General features: G+C 40.6%; 1 protein-coding gene across 10 annotated transcripts in view; it reads right to left on the bottom strand.

Moving 5' to 3' along the window:
- enah (ENAH actin regulator) overlaps positions 1 to 18,210 on the bottom strand; it is a 131,517-nt gene that overhangs the window by 44,941 nt on the left and 68,366 nt on the right. Inside the window, exon 2 of one of the 10 annotated variants that reach the window (XM_036147100.1) lies at positions 9,571 to 9,698. The exons of 7 other annotated variants lie outside the window; for them this stretch is intronic. In XM_036147100.1, the coding sequence (XP_036002993.1) occupies positions 9,571 to 9,646 (76 nt within the window). In that variant the 5' untranslated portion in view covers positions 9,647 to 9,698. Of the gene's footprint in view, positions 1 to 1,610; positions 2,040 to 9,570; positions 9,702 to 18,210 lie in introns of those variants that run through there. 2 more of the 10 variants (XM_036147099.1, XM_036147098.1) reach the window with 2 other exon arrangements.

The following is an 18,210-nucleotide window of genomic DNA, read 5'->3' as shown; positions in this document are numbered from 1 at the left end:
CCAAATCCATTACTGCCAAGAAATGTGTGCCGGCTATACCTGACAACTCCACTATAAATCCCAGAAATATTGCTTTCAAGACAGTCCTTAGTGAGATTTATATTGCACACACCAATATTACAATGAGGATATAATTGTTATACACTGTGCAGCCTTACTATGATCACATTTTTTTCTGCCATTTTCAGATAGCTTTAATCTGACACATTAACCAATAAACAAAGTGATTTTTCCGAGTCAATAACGAGTAACGACTGAGTAGAAAAGACTAAAGCTGCAGATACAGTGAAGCAGCGTTGCATATAAACTTATCCAAGAACAAGTCATAAAAGCAGACTTTTGAAACCAAAACCTATTTTATCATTATATAAGTTGAAAGGGTGAAATCAAATACTACAAAATGTCTATGGCTGTCAACTCTTAAATGCCAAGAAACCAGATATGTTTACAAGTAGGTCTTCCCAGGTCCAAGTCAAGTTTCAAGTCTTTAACCCAAATTCAAGTTTTAACTCTCTAATAACTGACAAACCTTTTCTCATCAACACATTTAGCTCTAAGCCTGCCTTGCTGTAGGTTAGGAACCTGTACATTTTGTCACCAGGCCTAAATGATCACATCAGCATTTGGTAATTAGCTTTCAATCTTTTAATACTAACAGCCATTTTTAAGCATTTAATGTTTACTTTACCATCCAAAAAAACTGCTAAAGGCTGATTTATATTTTAAAAATGTACCCAAAGTTACATTCACCCTATTTAAAATCTAAATAGGCATTAATACTCAAAGGGAAATAATAGGATGATTAAACCCTGTCAATGTTTAATTTCTGCTTTTCTTATCTTAATAATGACCAAGTTAACACCTGTTTATCCCCCTCTTCATATTGTTTACTCCATTATATACTGCACTAAATACGATTTGGAGGGATTCCCTCTCCTCACGCTGAGCTGGAAAGTTAACATGCTTTATCCATTATAAATAGTAAACATCCTCAAATTTAAGGCATGAATTGTAACATAATGAAAAAGACAAAGTGTAGTAAATAAAGAAATGAGCGATACATTCCCAACTGAATGGAACAGCAAGTTCTTAAATTTTGGTATTTTCAACTGGAACCAATTTAAATCCCTCTATCTCAAAATTCAATTGTCTTGTTAAAATGGTTTTGTAGTACATAAAGTTCCACCGGTTTCCTGAAAAAGAAATTCAGGTTCCCTTTGTCAAAGGGGCGGTCTTCAGAGATCTTGAGAGATTGAATTACCACAGATAGCAGCACTTAGGCTTGGCCCATTTTCAAAAACACACCAATATAAGAGGAGGAAAAGAAAAAAATCTTAAAGATTCTGCTAGCTATCCAGCGACAGAAAAGTCTGCAATAAAACTGAAGTTTTTGAGATTACCATCTGTACACCTAACGAAAGAAATGAAGAATGAAACAAGAGCCTCATCAGCCAGAACAGTTAGATAACAGAGCACAAAAAGGTGAAATATTAATCCTGCAAAAGCACATCTCATTACACAACACCCCTTGAGCAAACTTCAACTTAACTTCCCACTGATGAACCGTGCAACCAGCAGAGAATGTTTCCCTTTCCCTTCCCCGGACCTACACGATGCCAGAGTCAGAGAGGGCCTCCTCTGGCAGCAGACGTAGCGCCACAGTCCGTGTGCGGCCCCATCTGACCCGTTTCCAGGCCTGAGAGCAACTGCCACTTTGCCACCAGCTCTCCCTTCGCACTCCTGGGACGTCACATACAAAACCATAGCTCAGTCTGGAGGTGGTTCCACTCAGTTTCCTCTATGCAGTGCTGCAGCTTGGGAACAGCAACATAGATGGTTTACAGTTCCAAAGTTAGAAGAAAAAAAAAGCATGCTTTTAAGAAATTAAGGTCTCGGTAGCAAGCTGCTGCTAATGCAGCAGCAGCAGCAAAATCCCTTCATCCTGTGTAATCTGATGCTTTGATATTCTGCCGATACACCTTCAGAGATGATGCTGAACTGCCGGGCGTGGTTCTCTTTGTGCTAGTTCTCCCAGAGATTATGACTGATGGAAACAAAGGAAGAGGAGAGGGAGGGATAGAAAGTGAGAGGGAGGAGTAAACATGGGAAACAGAACAGGAGAGAGAGAGTGAAACAGACAGAAATAAAAGGAGTATGAGAGAGGAAGACAGAAGAGAAGCAAATTCAGGGAATAAAAAAAAATAGCGAAGAGTGACTAAAATGATGCCAGAAAGAGGCATTGACTGGAAGCGGTAGGATACCTTTCAGCATGGGTTGTTTGGCCAGTTTATACTTCCTGGATCCAATATATTATTTATGTGCTGCATGCAGAGAGGAGCATGCTGCTCTGTTTCATTACCAGTGGGGAGGTTTCACTTAGATTTGTGATTATGTCCTTTATTCTGTTTTTATTCAAGTTAATAAAGTTGGGCTGATGTATATCAAGACTAACTACTAGTTTAGCATGACAAAAGATGTCTGATTGGGATGAGTTTTAGCTGATTCACACTTGAGATTTCTGCTTTTCTTCACATTTGAGATCATATTTGCTGACGTTTCACTAAAATTTCGACTACTAAAGCTGTATACACCTAGTTAATTGTGTAAATACCAGTATCTAAGGTCTAAACGCATTCTGAACATTTCATAAAACAATACTACTAAATATTTAATATGTTTTTCTGTTTTGCACATTATAATAGAGGACAGCCCTCCCAGGAAGATAAACTTGAATGTCAAAAAGTTTGATTTTTTTCAGCACCAGATCCTATTAGAAGTATTTTTTCACTTGTAGTTTATTGATTTTAAAGATCCATATTATAACAAACTATACAACGTACAAAGGAGAGTTGGTCAGTTATTAATATACATTGTCCATTTTCCCCAAAAATCTCCATATTTTGCTTGTTGCAAGATTATTATAAAAAATGTCTTTCCATACTGTGAATTTCTTCAACAATGTCCATGCAGTTTTAACTGTAGGAGGTTCTTGCTTGTACCATTTGTGTGTGATGGCTTTTTTTTTTTGCTGCTGCCAACCCAATTGTAAAAAAGTAAATACCTTTTTTTTGAATCCCTGCTTCCATTACATAATCAGAATCAGATATACTTTAATAATCCCAGAGGGAAATTACTGTTTCAGTACAACCGCTGTAACATAAACATCACAAACATTTCAGGGGGAGAAGATTTACTGAGGCCATGTTGCCAAGGACACCGCTTACACGGTGCCCACAGAGCGCTGCCATTACTCTGTGGAAAGATAGAGGCCACAATAGGAAGGGAGAGGGAAAAACACACATTTCAAACTTTATCCTAACAACAGGATACCGTTTGAGATATCAAAAACCTCGGCATGAGAAGCACAAATAAGACGAGACACATAAGCAGAAGGTTAACATTGGAGACTAGTCGCGTGTAAGTTCATATGTTGTTGTGGGCATCAGTTATGTGTGTCTGTTTGGGTGAAAGTGTTTATATTTCCGTGAACATTCTCCAGAGGCCATTGTCCTTGATGTTATCAGCCGGCCAACAGTTCAGAAAGCATTCGCAGGTGTCAGCAGGGGAGGAGGGAGCGGGGGAGAGTTCTGAGCTCACTCGCCATAACAGCCAGGGAGTGATATTGATACGGGAGGCATAATCCAAATACTTTATTTGTTATGAGACAAGCTGCTCATAACAAATAAAGTATTTGTCATTGCTGGCTCCAAATGGCAAAATCCAATATTCCAAATTAGTTGGGCTTTTCCGCGTTTCACTTCCAGATTTTATCCCATCTCCACTTGAGTTCAACCACCGAAAACAGTTTATCGCCTTAGTGATAGCGTTATATGAAGCCAGTAGACTGATCAAGGCCAAACACACCGTTTTCCATCCAAGAATATAGGGTGTATCCCACGAAAAGAGTCAAATCACGACAGGACGGGTCCCCCTTACGCTGCCTACCCGTCGAACAAATTTGATCAATAGCATTGAGAGACCAGCTAATAATCAAAATACATCAGTATTGTTCTTGGCATGCTGTTAACCAACATCTTCTTAATTTCTTTCCCAACAACTTCCCAAAATTGGAGACGCTCCTCCACATCTGGGAGGAAATGGGTTTCAATGTAATTTATTTATTGTTTTCATGTGTCTGCAGGCAGCGTTACAGCTCCTGAACATTTGCTGTGCTCCTTGGTCTTTATGATGCCATAATGTTTCAGACACCTACAGCTTTTTGCTGTAACAAATTTACACAACGGTAGGCTCCATTTAATAATTAGGTGACTTCTGAAGGGAATTGGTTGCACTTGACCTTCATTAGGGGTGTAAAAACATACATCACACTGTTTGGATTTCTTTAATTAAAAAAAGTTTAAAACTACATATTTCACAACTTCCACTTCACAAGCTTTCTGTTGGTCTATCACACAAAATCCCAGTAAAATATTTGTAACATGACAAAATAAAAAAATACTGTATTTAAGAAACTATAAGATGGTGGTGATATGTTTGTTTGTTTGTTTAGACAAGATCCATATAGAGAGAACCTTTGAACTGAAGGACAGTGTATTTACTATTTTACCATTACTGTACGTAAGGGGATGACAGGGTCGGGTGTCTCTGTATTTTTGCTAAATTAGCATTTCTTCTGTTCCTTCCTCCATGGCCATGTCCATTAGTCAAACTGTTAGCCACATTAAGCCTTCAGACATAGACATATAAATAATAAATGAAGTCCAGCCTTCACTCTCAAAACATTTTGATCCACAGGAATACAGCATCACTAGCATCTACACTTTTAGCATGCATAGATCCACGGGGGACTGCAGCCAGTAACTTGACACACTCAGACCTGAAAGACGCAACTGCAGACAGACTCCACTAGAAACATCCATAGGAGATTCCAACTGTCAACCTGATAGAGGTCCTCCTCCAGATTTATTTCAGCAGTCTGGTGAAAGCAGAGGTTGCAGGATTACAGGGACGCATGCTTTAAAGACAACACCCATGAAGCATTAGATAGCTCATGATGTCATCTTTCAAAGTCTGTTGTCATGTAAACATTACATGATTGAAAGTCTGACTGTCTGTTACCAGCTTAAAGCGATATAAGTAAAATGACACTTGAAACATACGCTCACCTTCCACTTTATAAAAAACAGCATTTTAAGTGCAAAATCTTATACCAGTGGTAGATCCTTGCTCAAATAAAGAACAAATACACTCGTTTCAATAAAATATGACTTCATTTTAGTTCCCTTTCATGCTGTGTATGCCTAATTGTGACCCTGCTAACCCAATGTGGTGGCTAAAATGAAGACTCAACTTTGAGTGTGCGTGAACTGTTGAAGCGGTTTCCTTTTCTTAGCTGACAGGAGTTGTTCCCGGTGCGGTGCTGCTGCAGCCCATCTGCTTCAAGATTTAAAGTGCTGCACGTTTAGACATGGTATTTAAACATACTTTGTTTATTTATTTATTTATATTTTTTTGGAGGGGGGTGGACCTTTTCCCTCATCCCTCCTGGCCTCCTCATCTGAATGACGATCCAGACGCATGGCCTAGTTCAAGGCAAGAGGAAGTCATCCGACGTTTAAGACAGCAATCAGATTCACTTAACAAGCTCCTTTAATGTGGACAACATATTTGCTCTTACCTACAATTTACACATTTAATAAAGGCCTTTCTAGGACATTTTCTATGTTCTTGCCATAGTTAATAGTGAAAAACCAAAGATCAGCTGACTCATTTAAGCACATTAAATGATGAGGTGCTTTGCATTGACCGTTTACGGTTGAATCTGGGCGTGTAGAGGGCAGAACATGAGGTGGAACCTGGTATGCATAGCCTCAGGTGCAGCTGTGATTTAGTGTAGATCCTATGCTATGTTTTTAAATGAAACCCCTGGTCTTACAGTAATGTCTGCTATTCCATTCAAGACCAGAAGGTATACTCCAGAGTTTAACACTTTACCAATGGAGAATTTATAGCTTTGATTAAAACCGCTCCAAAACATATTGCCCGATTTAGACAAGAGTATAGTGGAGTTTCTTTTCAGTATAACAGAAACCAAGGTGACAACTGGGACCCAATCATGAAGAAGTGAGTGCCATCATCATTCAGAGTGTAAATTATGAGTAAATAATACAAGTGATGCTTGGCTCTCATGTTTTCTCAATCTGAATCCAACTGCGCATCTACTGAGTGAAGTAAACGAGTTTGTTCCATTGAACACACACCTTGATGTTTCCAGGACTCGGTAAGTCTGCTACATATAGCTGAGAACCAGATGTCAGAGCTGATCTACAGAGGTTTACAGAGCTCCACAAAGTCTTCAAAGAAATGTATGGCAGAGTGCCCGCTCCTGGCAGCTTCTGACGCTAGGTAGAGTAAAGAACATTGGTAGACAAATCTACATCTGGGGCAGAGCTGGAAGAGTGCCTACCTAATGCTTCTATAGCTCTTTCCAGCTGATGCTAGACTTTTAAAGGGAAATGGAAAATGATTACTGAATGTCTATCAAAAACCATTACATCAGACGGCCAAGGAAAATGGGATGTCTGGCACACAGACCTAATCAATGTTGGCCATTTTAAGTCCACTCCCATCATCTTTGGTAACCTTGTACATGGCAGCAGATTTTGTATCAACTCGGAGCAAAAAGCTCAGTAAGCTGCCATAAAGGTGATGCTCCTTGATTAGAATTTAGCTGATACAGAATGTATGTCCGTGGTTAAGATAAGATAAGCTTTATTGATCTCACATTGCTATTGCTATTGATGCTATTCATATAAGGCCTCTGTTCGTGGGAGACAGAAATGGCTGAAGGTACAGTTTGAACTCAGCAGTCTATTTTTGTAAATCTTTCACCAACTTGTAGATATTACTACCATTATAAGCTCAGTCAGACGACAGCTACATGTATACCGCTACAGCTTCATATATCAATCAATTCCCTAAGGATGATGGCATGTCACTTGACTCCTCTGCAACAAAGTGTCAGGGTATTTGCTTAAGGCAGGGATGATCCTGAAACCAGCTTCAGATGAAGGGTGTCCTATGACAGCGACACAGCCTGTGAAACGTATCTAGAACAGTTTCTGATCTGCCTAGCAACAACTGGTAAAATTACTTGCAACCATTGGCAGGTCCTGAAGTTGGATGGTATTTAAAGCCAGAAAGGAAACAGGAAACTCATGTAATTATTTTTACAAGAATCTCTTCAAACATCGTGATAATTGGTTCTCAGGAAAGTAGCTACCTTACAACATCAGCCACAAACCAGTCAAGTTTTTCCAGATTCTGCAGACGTGACCTGGATGCTCTGTTAATTAAGTAACAAAAACAAATGCTTGTGTCTGGACTTTGACTGCGTTTTAATTTATAGCGTGGTCTGAAACATGCCGTTTACACCTTTAGATCATGCTTTCTTAAAAATATGACATTTCTTAAACTTTGAGTAAGAATCATCAGTAATGATTGAAGGAAATCATTACTGAAGGAAACCCTCCAAACCTTAAAAATTACATTATATAGTGCAGAACTGATGTTGAGACACATAATCCAGATGTTTACCTCTTTACAAAAACACTTAGGTTTATTCAGATATTCTATATCGACAGCTGGGAATCTCGATAAATTGTCTTTAAACACAAATGTTTATATTTCTAGTAGGGTAAATATTATCTTGCAATAAATTATAACATAATTGAAAGTATCTCAAAACAGTTTTGTTTGTTGTTAAAGTCGGTTGCTTAATCATTTATATCATCAATCTAATTAAATAAAATTGTAAATTCTCACATGGCTGTCAGTTCAGCTCCTAATATGAATAATGATGCAGTCATCAATGCCCTCCTTATTCCTCTGCATAGTCACAATTAAATGAATGCAGCTGGTTCCATTTGTCTGATAATCTGGAGGATGTAATCCTATAATTTTATGAACATATTTAAACAGGACTTTTTTTTTACCTTTAATCTAGTATTTCATCAAATTATTAACTACTGTAGAAAAGTTGGGTGGATCCTGTGTCTTTAGCCAGAATGATCTATTTTAAGAGGACATAAAAACAATGGAGAAAAAAGGCCATTTTTCCCTTATAAATTTTTACTGAAGTTCCGTCTATATTAAGTTGATTGCATCTGAATGATTTGACTCTTTTAGTAGACTTGGCAATACATGTAAAAGCTACAGTCCTTGTAATCGTGGTGCACAACAAATTAAAGAATTATATATTTGGTATGACCTAATGTAAACTTCCTAATCTAATAAAAAAAGCTAATACAAAGAGAATACTATGAATCAAGTTGTATAAATTGTCCAAGTTACAAATCCAGACAGCAACAAAGAGAAGGAGTGCAGTAGTCAGACATAGCTTTCCATTACATCTCAGTGTGCACATTCCTCACTGCGACAGCCTGAGTAATGGCAATAAAGAAGAGACCAAGATGGACTAGGGAGCAAATTAGGAGAGGAGGCGGCTGCGCAAAAATCTGCCTCATCGGCGTCTCCGCTCAGATGAGTCGAGAATTGTATAAACCTGGCAGTGAACGCTCAATAAACTGTGAACAGGCTCATTTTGTCAGCACTAATTTTCCAGAAACGGCAGCAGATTAGGACGGCAGAATGGGCCACAGGTAAATAACTCAGAGCTGAAAGGTTTTTGCACTCTGATATTCCAGCTGCTAAAGCAGTACAAAACACTTTCACATTGATTTTCAAAACAATTCAATTTATTTATATAGCACTTTTAAATAAAAATAATCACTAAACATGGTAAAGAAGCAAGCTATGATTAGGGTTAGGAGCAGGGAAAGCAAAAAAATGTCAGCAGGTAAATCAAAGTAAATGATTAAATGGTTAAATAAATGCTGGATGACATTCAAGTGCCCTAGTTATATGACATCAGTGTGGTAATCAAAAATCTATCTTCACACAAAGATGAAAACTGATGTGTGGGAACATCGCATGTTGGAGATCTGGCAAACCCAATAGGTCATTAGCCACAGAATTAGGGATAGAAATTTTAAGTTGACTCTACCCCTGTGGTGTCTGTGGAAAGCCTTTACATGTAAGCTAAAAGATAATGATGAAAAATTACAGCTTGGTTTTGGCTGGTTAACTTAATTGTTTTGTTTACTACTACGTTTATTTTTTGCAGAAGTTGAACAAGTTTGGGTTCGCTTGCCGCCATGTAGTCCTGTGCCTCAGCATTTCTCATGCACTCCTTACAGCAGAACCCGTTTCAGTCGTCAGTTCTTAAAATTTTTGTGTGCACTCCTTAATTCAGCCAAAAAAAATTGAAACCTTAGCGACAACTTCCTATGATTAGTTAAAGACAGTCATTCATTTTAGTTAAATGAAATGACTAAAATAAGAGAGCAATGTTAGAATTCACTGAAAAGTGCTTTTAGGAGCATACTGCTCATTTTTTACACATGTTCTAATATGAAGCATTTCTGAGTGCCTCATTACAAAAGACACAAAGGGATTTATAAACTCTATAAAGCATATTCTGGACCCCAAAGGCCAAACAAACTAACAGCACAGGGCATCGACAGACGTCCTGCTGGGCCAAATACTCACTCCTCAGGATGATCTGAGCACGACTGATTTTCTGTTGATCCCGGGGGAAACGCTGAACTCTTGCTGCTGCAGGCATGTCTGTCAATGCTGATGTGATGAGGCCTCAGGGACACTCCTGTTTTATCGAACTACTGGCAGCAAAAAGGAAGAAATATTCAGATAAACTGCTAACCCTTTGACTCCTCTCCAAGTTACCCTATCTCTGAGATTTCTTTCCAACTTCCCTTCCTTCTCGCCACTGTTTCATTCACTCCTCCTCCTCCTCCAACTGTAAAGACTCTCTGCTGTTATCCGGCGGTGCAGCGTCTCACTTTGCTAGCCAATGTTTTGAAGCCAGGGAGAATGAGATCATGAAGAAATACAAAATTGGGGCAGGAGGACGAGTTGAAGTAGTGGTGGTGGTGGTGGTGGTGGTGGTGGGGGGGGGGTCATGTAATGAAAGTGTGGTCACAAGCTGTCATGACAAAACAGGCACGAGCTCATGCCAGACTAATGTGGTACATGGCTTGTAGGGGTGTTATACCTCTAAATGTTTACAGCATAGTTCCAACCTCCTGACCTGCAAAAAAAAAAACAGTGGGCTGTGGCCAGAGGGGGCATGCTGTTTCTATGGGACAGTGGAAGAAGTGTCCTGTGTCCCCCTCTCTCTGTGAGACTAACTGTTAGGGCCCCCTCCTACACTTCACAGGTTTCATAAGATACAGAACCACATGGGGTTCTGCTGGCAGTGGCGGTGATGTCTGAAAATAAATGACGTGGCTCAGTTAGCAACTCTTCACATGTCTCTGTGGAGAGGCTTTTGCCAAGTCTGAAAGAGGTGGACCAGAAAAATAAAGCACAGAATTAGACTTGGCTCATTTACAGAGTACGGTGTGTAAATAAGACCTTTTTTAGTAGTTCTTCTAATTAAGTGTTAAACTGGCAAGATAAATAATCACTAATATGAACATTCTGAAGACAACTCAGCTACTTTCAGTATGAGGAAATGAGACTTCAATACAAACAGGAAGGCTAAAAGTATTAGGCGATCCCTTGCTCTCATTTCTTTATCTCTGTGGCAGCGTCAATGCGCCACTCACTGGTGGGGCATATCTATCAAAATGCCAATTATGGCCCCTGTGGCTCTGTGCGGTCAGTTTCATCTTTACTCTCAAACTTTGCAGATACAGCATTTGGCTCTGTCTGGATGTAGCCCAGGAAATCTCTCTCACACAAGAGAAAAACATGTTGTGAATAAAAGTAATGTTCAAAAGAACAAGACTAATACACAAGGCATAAAGCCTTAAGTCATGAACGTTGCCTGTGAGAAAACAAAAATTATCAAATGTGATCTAAAAATAATCAAAATAGTAATTCCAGGACTTTACACCATATGGCCACCTCCAATGGCCCCTGTATGAAATGAATGTGCCCTGTGGCCTTATAAGACAAGGTTTCCTCCTCAGTGCTTCACTGTTGGGAGGTTTTTTTGTGTAGGTTATACTTTGGAGGAAGATAAATGCAAACACAGCTGGACAAACCTTTACTAAAAAACTTAAGTCTGGATGCATCTGAGCTCATCACTTTCTCCCAACCCTTGTCTGACCTACATAGTTTCAATGGCAAATTAAAGACAGGTCTGTACATGTGCTTTTATATTGAGGGGCAGTAATATTTTAATGTATTATAATGTAGTGTACTACCGATTAGTACATGTGGGCAAGACGACATAAGATTTAAGTGCTGGGGGTTGATTTTAGTCTCTAGGATTTGGTGGGCAAACATCTTTGAAGATCCCAACAGTAGACATATAGAGGTTAAACTGGAATCAGCATCATTAGAACAGGGTTGCTTAGGGAACAAAATATGAATCCAGTCAATACAAATTTACAGACCAGAAGGGTTTAGCTGATTGGTTTGCATGAATATGAGTTTCCAATAGACTGTAGGGTTGTCAGAAGTATTGATACTCTGAAAATGTTGATACTCTGAAAAGTATTGATACTCAAATACCGTATCCGGATACAATACTAATTTGGCATGGTATCGATACTAAATATTTTAGCATATGAGGCAAACGAAGAGAAACACAAAGATCTTGACAAGCCTGCGTGCAAACCGTGCTTTAAAGTGGTGGCAATGAAGTCAAGCAGCACAACAAACTTAGTGAAATATCTCAAGGACTGACACCCTGGCCTTCATGAAGAATTCCTCCAGGTTAATAAATCAAAGTTCTCGTTCACAATTAAATACATTAAAAGTATTACTGATGTTAGCACAATCGGTGGTCTGCATTAATGTTGTGTGATCAGCTGTGGCAAGCATGCTACTATGCATATGTTATATTTTGGTTATTTATTTAGCAGTTATTTGCACATATATATATATTTAATTAGTAGTTGTGATTCTGTTGAGAAAGCATGTTCCATGTTGAGATTGAAAAAGGTGAGTTTTTCATGTAAATAATGCCTTTAAGTATTTGTCTTTTTTATCCCTGTGGTATTGAAAATGGTATTGAGTATGGAATATGTTTCTGGGTACTGATAGAGCTTGAAATTCTAGTATTGTGACAAGCCTAACAGATGGTGTTCATTTGTTTGTCTCCGATACCCCAAAACAGACAGAAAAGCAACTACGAAGGTCGGTCTGCAGGGGTGCCAAAGGAGGCAGCCATGTCACTGCCTACATTCCTCCTGTTACCATTTAAAGACAGATGTCAGGTCAGGCCTGTTCTGTTCTGATCTGATCTTTAGGGAGGCAAGAACTCTGCTGAGAAAGCCCATCTCATCAATCCGTCTGACTTAATGGCCTAAGCCCATTTTAGAGAAAGGAATCAGTTTGAATATTTCACCTCTCATGTCCAACTTTTTTATTGCCCCCCACTAAGCCAGTTACAAGCCAGCCAGACCACAACAGAGGAAGACGCCCGGCCGGCAGCCTGTGACCCATCCCTCCCTCTGCTGATCCCGTCCTTCAATCCCCTCAACTGTGGCCTTTTTAGGAGAAAAAAGTAACGCAGATAAACAAAGTGATCATTGTCCTCACAGGTTTGAAACCACAACACCACGAGTCTGAAGAACAGAGCTGTATCCAGTTTCCTCTCTCAGATGGAAACTATTCTGTGTTTTGCTACTCACACATTCCTTCATGCCTTCCATGAACACGCATATAAAATTCATTCACCTGGCTATGTGGGTATCTCAAACTATTCTAAAAGGACCAATCACAAGGCACTGGAAGGCTTTGTTGCCAATCTGGACAGATTTAACGCTGTAAATAATAAAGAGGAGATTTTTTTTTGGCTAACCATGTCAATCAGCTTCCAACATTGACATCAAAGCAGCTTTTGAAGCAACACAATTCCTGATCTGCAGAAATGTTTATGAGGATAAGAAATGTGTTTTACCTGCCAGATGGCCTACCATATGGTATCCTTTATTTGAAGGAGAACACTTTATTTGATACATCATCCACAGAGCTATCAAGAAAAGAGGGATTTTGTAGAGGGCAAACAATATTACTTTGAATACGTGTGAAGGTCCTATTATCTCCAGGAGTGGCCAGTTTAAAGATGCCTTAATGCATGGCTCTTTATTAGAGTTCATATGGTGGAATGTAGTCTTGTCCCTAATTAGACAGAAGGCTTGGTTCTCAGAATAAGTACTATAGAATGAGTGATAGGCAATTCTTGCATTACAACCACAGCCTGTATAAAATGAAAAGATGAATTCACTGTGACGTCAGCGAACGGTCTGAGCTACAATTTTAAAGCCTCAGGTTAGGCAAGTAGCCAATATCATCAAGAAGCTGAAAGAGACCATATTTGGACAAGCCAACAGAGCTGGAGAACCAACTGCAAACATTATTGGACCAAAAGTGCATACCTTTCAGATGTAATATTAAATTCTGAGACTGTTCCCAGGAAGAACACCAAAATACTAAACCAAAAGAGTGGTTGTAAGTAATGCAACACTGAGGTGCATATTCAGTCAGGGTGCAATGATACTTCCCATTGGTAGATTACATAATACCGGACATTAAAATCTCAAGCACAAGATGAGAGGTAAGCAGACCTTAGAAAAAACAAATCTGTTTTTTGTTTTAACAACTTCACAAATCAACTCATTTTCAAAAAATATGTCATCTGTGAAATGCAATTTAGTTAGCATTTACAGTTGCTTGCAAAATTATTCATGCCCCTAAAAGTTTTGCATATTGTTTAAACTAGGCTACAGCCACAAATTTCAATTATTGGAAAAAAGCTGAAATTTCATTGCATTGCAACTAACAGAGCACTGTTTCATCGATCGACCATCTAATAAAGAACACACTGCAAACAACAACACATGGCCGTCCACCTGAAAACACAGTCAACTAAGGGTCCAGACCAAAAGGGAACTTTATTTTTTTTTATTTAGTGCCGTTTGCTTTCACATTGTACTTTTTGCAAGTGAACTATAGATTTACTAGCAAAAATACGAAAGCAAACCACACCATTTGTTTGTGCTATTAGCACAGACAAATAGAGGAAAACTACTGATAAATCAGGAACAGCTTATTCAATGCAGGTTTTGAGACATTTTATTTACCAGCTTTGAAACGCCGTCAGACGAGTCTGACAGCATGATGGCAGTACAATGTTAAAGGTATACTATGCAACCGGGGTTGATTTTCCAGCGAGGCTCCCCCAGAGGGTGAAAGTAAAAGTGCACTGTCGTCAAGATGCTCAGCTGTTCTGGTTTCTCCATCAAGCCAGGCGCGGTTGTTTTGAGCTTAGCAGACAGGCGAACGCAACGAAAAGTGGAAAAAACTGCAGTACAAACAATGACTAACACAGTGAAGGTATGAACATCAAGCTTCCTGCAGCGCTATCTGCGCCACCGCCGCCGCCTCGCCAAGCCGCCGCCGCCGCGCCAAGCCGCCGCCGCCGCGCCAAGCCGCCATCGCCTCGCCAGTTTTAGTATTATTATTATTATTTTTTTTATTTTATTTTTTTTTATGTTGGCGAGACGCTAACGCCTCGCCAAGCCGCAGCCGCCGCGGTAGCGTCTCGCCAACATAAAAAAAAAAAAAATAATAATAAAACTCGATATGCTTGCATGTTTATTTGACGTTAACACGCGGTTCTTTGTTGTTGCTTTCGCGCGTGCATATAGTGAATGGCAGGGCAAAAACACATGGAGTTCTCGCCGTAAAGCAAGACTTCTGTGTGTGCGGGCCGTGAGCTCTTGCAATAGGGGGTTTTCAGCTGACGTCACGCTCACGTGACTACTCAGCGCGTCCGCCATATTGGGTGGCAGTCGTTTCGCACCGTTGACCTGCATTGTATGACGCCTTAGGCAGTATTGGAAGTGAACAATGGGGAAAACGTGTTTAATGGTTGGTTGCACGGCCGTGGAGGTGGAGAACAACGCTCTTTCTATCGCCTACCAGCCGTAATAGTGAATCAATGTGAAAAAACAAAACAGCTGTCTGTACAACGCCGTCACCTATGGCTGACACGGATATCCAGGTCCGATTTGGACGGTGTTAAGCTGGAATACGCCAGAGTCTGCGGTGCTCACTTTGTCACAGATAATTAACTGTTAAGTATTTAAAACATATAAGAAGAATATATTAATAATAGGGCTTGGGCGTTATGACTTATTACTTTCCGCGGCTGTCATGTTGACTGCCTCCGCTGCCTCTACTGCCTATTACTACCGCATACTGTACTCCCTCTCTCAGCCGTGTTTTAATTTGATTAATTTCACCTTAACTTGATTTCAACCATGGTAAACCGTTGCTGTATTGTGGGCTGTAACAGCGCAACACATGATCGCCATGGCAAAAACATAGAAACAGATTAATTTTCCACCGCTTTCCTGCCTGGAGGCGCAACCACGGAGAACAACTGTTAGAGATAACAAAGAGTCGTCGGCTCGCTTGGATCGCGGCTGTAAGTCGACCGAACATAACTTTCCACAGTATCCCGATGTCAATGAGAGTGTGTTCTAAACGTTTGAAACACATAGCAGCTAGTTAAAAGTACATTACATGCGCGAGTGGTTGTTAGCACTGACGGTTAGCGGTAACGGTTAGCATGTGCCAGAGCCCGTCTGAGCGCAGCTTACCTTTGAACGAGTTACAGAGATAACAAAGAGTCGTCGGCTCGCTTGGATCGCGGCTGTAAGTCGACCGAACATAACTTTCCACAGTATCCCGATGTCAATGAGAGTGTGTTCTAAACGTTTGAAACACATAGCAGCAAGTTAAAAGTACATTACATGGGCGAGTGGTTGTCAGCGCTAACGGTTAGCAGCTACTAAACTAGCCAGAGCCCGTCTGAGCACAGCTTACCTTTGAACGAGTTACTGTGTTCCCACTGTTTGCTGGCTTTATGATCTGCAGCTCCTACCGGCGCCAATACGGTAAATACAACTTAATTTTGCACTGGTCATTGTTCTGCTTAAATAATTAAAGCCGCGAGCGGCGTCGATCGGCCCTGCAGCCAAGCGCCTTCGCGCACCGCCGGCCGTTAGCCACCGCAGAAGCATGCGACACATTTGCGTCGGATTGTTTACATTTTTACCATCTTATTAAAACTCACCCGTCCACGTATGATGCCGATTTCCTTGATGTACATAACCAGATGTGAACTGGTTGTGAGCCTCTAGATCCTTGTAAGCTCTCATTTCCTCAAGAGTGTGCAGAGGGTTTTCACCGAACACCAGGTAATGCACTATGTCGCCGTGCTCTACATTTGGCCGATCATCTGGATTACGGCTAAACAAGGCACCGTGGAGGGCATACGGGTCCATATGGTCGATCACGGAACATTTCCTCAGGTATACGTCCTTATCTGGTCGCTCTAGCGTGCTGGCGTACAACTAGAGATAAGGAAGTGTGCCACCCAATATGGCGGACTGGAAGTTGGCCAGTGACGTCAGTGAAAACCCCCTATTGCAAGTACGGTATTTCCCCCACAGACCCCCAGGGCGGCCGAGAAAACCTTTGTTCGACCTGAAATGACTCATTTATTCATCCAAAACGGTATGGAACACATTAATTAACTGAAAAATGTTGCATAGTATGCTTTTAACTGCTACAGTGGTTTGTTAAGTCCAGAGAAATGTACGCTTTCTGTAGTTGGTTCAGATCGAGGCAGTTTTGTATTAACACCAGAAGCAAACCGCACCAAAGTATGTTTGGTAGCGGACAAAAGCCCCATTTCCACTACCCTTGTTAAACCGATCCATGCCGAGCTTGTTTCTGACTGTTTATACATCACGCTATCTCAGTTCCTCGCCTCCTAGTGACGATCTACGGTACTACCGCTCTCTAGGATTGAAGGAGGGACTCAAGCAAATCAAAATGGTGCGGCCCGTAACATTCAGGAAGTTATGCTTGGTTATAATTGCTTTTTGTTAAGAGTCAGGCGAAGAAGGCAACCTTTGGTGAATTTACTTGACAGAGTCGGCTTTGGGGAAGTGGATAAGACAAACGAATGTCTAATCAGGATTTACAGACGCAGGAAATAATGACAGACGTTGAGGTTCATCCCGCTGCTAAGCAGAATCCTCACTGGAAACCGTTTGGCACAGTAAGGAAGATAGTATTATTATGAATGTCTGAAACCGCAAAACTAGTCAGCTGACTGTAAGGCAATGACACGGTCTACTCATGCGCTCTTTGTTATCTGAGAACCGAGCCAGGGAAAAACCGGGCCGAGCCTACTCATGGAACTGGTCTAGATTTAGCGCGGTCCGGGTTGTGTCTGGCTCGGTTCAGTGCCGTTTGCGATCTATTTACACTCTAAAGTTATCTCAGTTACCGAGCTCGGACTGGTCTCGGCACGGTTAAAGAAGGGTAGTGTAAACGGGGTTTTAGAACACCTCAAAAAGTGGGTTTTGAAAACCAGCACTTTACCCGATATGCAAAACATCATGCGCAGCAAAAGACATTGCAGCTCACCCCAAAACACACCATCTCCATCGCAAAACATAGTGGTAGCAGCACCATGCTGTGTGGGGATTTCTTCAGCAGGGACAGAAAAGCTGTTGAGGTTTGGTCAGAGTTGATGATTATGGAGGGAGCTAAATACAGGGCAACCCTGAAAGAAAACCTTAGAGGCTGAAAAAAACTTTCCAATCCAACTTTGTTTACAAAGCCTTTAAACACACAGATACCAAAGTGCTGTACAAAAAACACAAATATAACTTTAGACTGGCATAGAGGTTCATTTCCCAGGTGGATTAGGCTAAACATGCTGCCAAAGCTACCATGGGGTGAACATATGCATGTGCTGCAATGGCTGAGGTGTGAATGCAAATAGAGGCATTAAGTATTTGCTTGACTGAGCGTACGCCATATTAAAGCTGGTAGACATATTACAAGAGACTTGCATCTTTACATACAGGACTACATGGTGCTACTAAGTGTCAACTTTGGGAGGGCCAACCTCAATTTTCAGACTTATTCTATTATTATTGCAATAAAAAAAGTTCATATTGTCCTTCCTTCCTGTTCTCCTATAGATGATATGGTAAGTCCTGGCTTTCAGCATTTAGACCCATTTCTCTCCTAGACATAGCTATTGGATGAACTTTTAATACAGCCAACTGTATATGCTCTCTTTCATCCTCTAGACCTTAAAACTGGTTCAGAGCTAATCTGTTTAGC

Source organism: Fundulus heteroclitus, chromosome 15, assembly GCF_011125445.2.
Source record: "Fundulus heteroclitus isolate FHET01 chromosome 15, MU-UCD_Fhet_4.1, whole genome shotgun sequence".
In the NCBI taxonomy this organism is placed as follows: domain Eukaryota; kingdom Metazoa; phylum Chordata; class Actinopteri; order Cyprinodontiformes; family Fundulidae; genus Fundulus; species Fundulus heteroclitus.
Note: the sequence above shows the minus strand (reverse complement) of the source record. Positions and strands in the feature narration are given on the sequence as shown.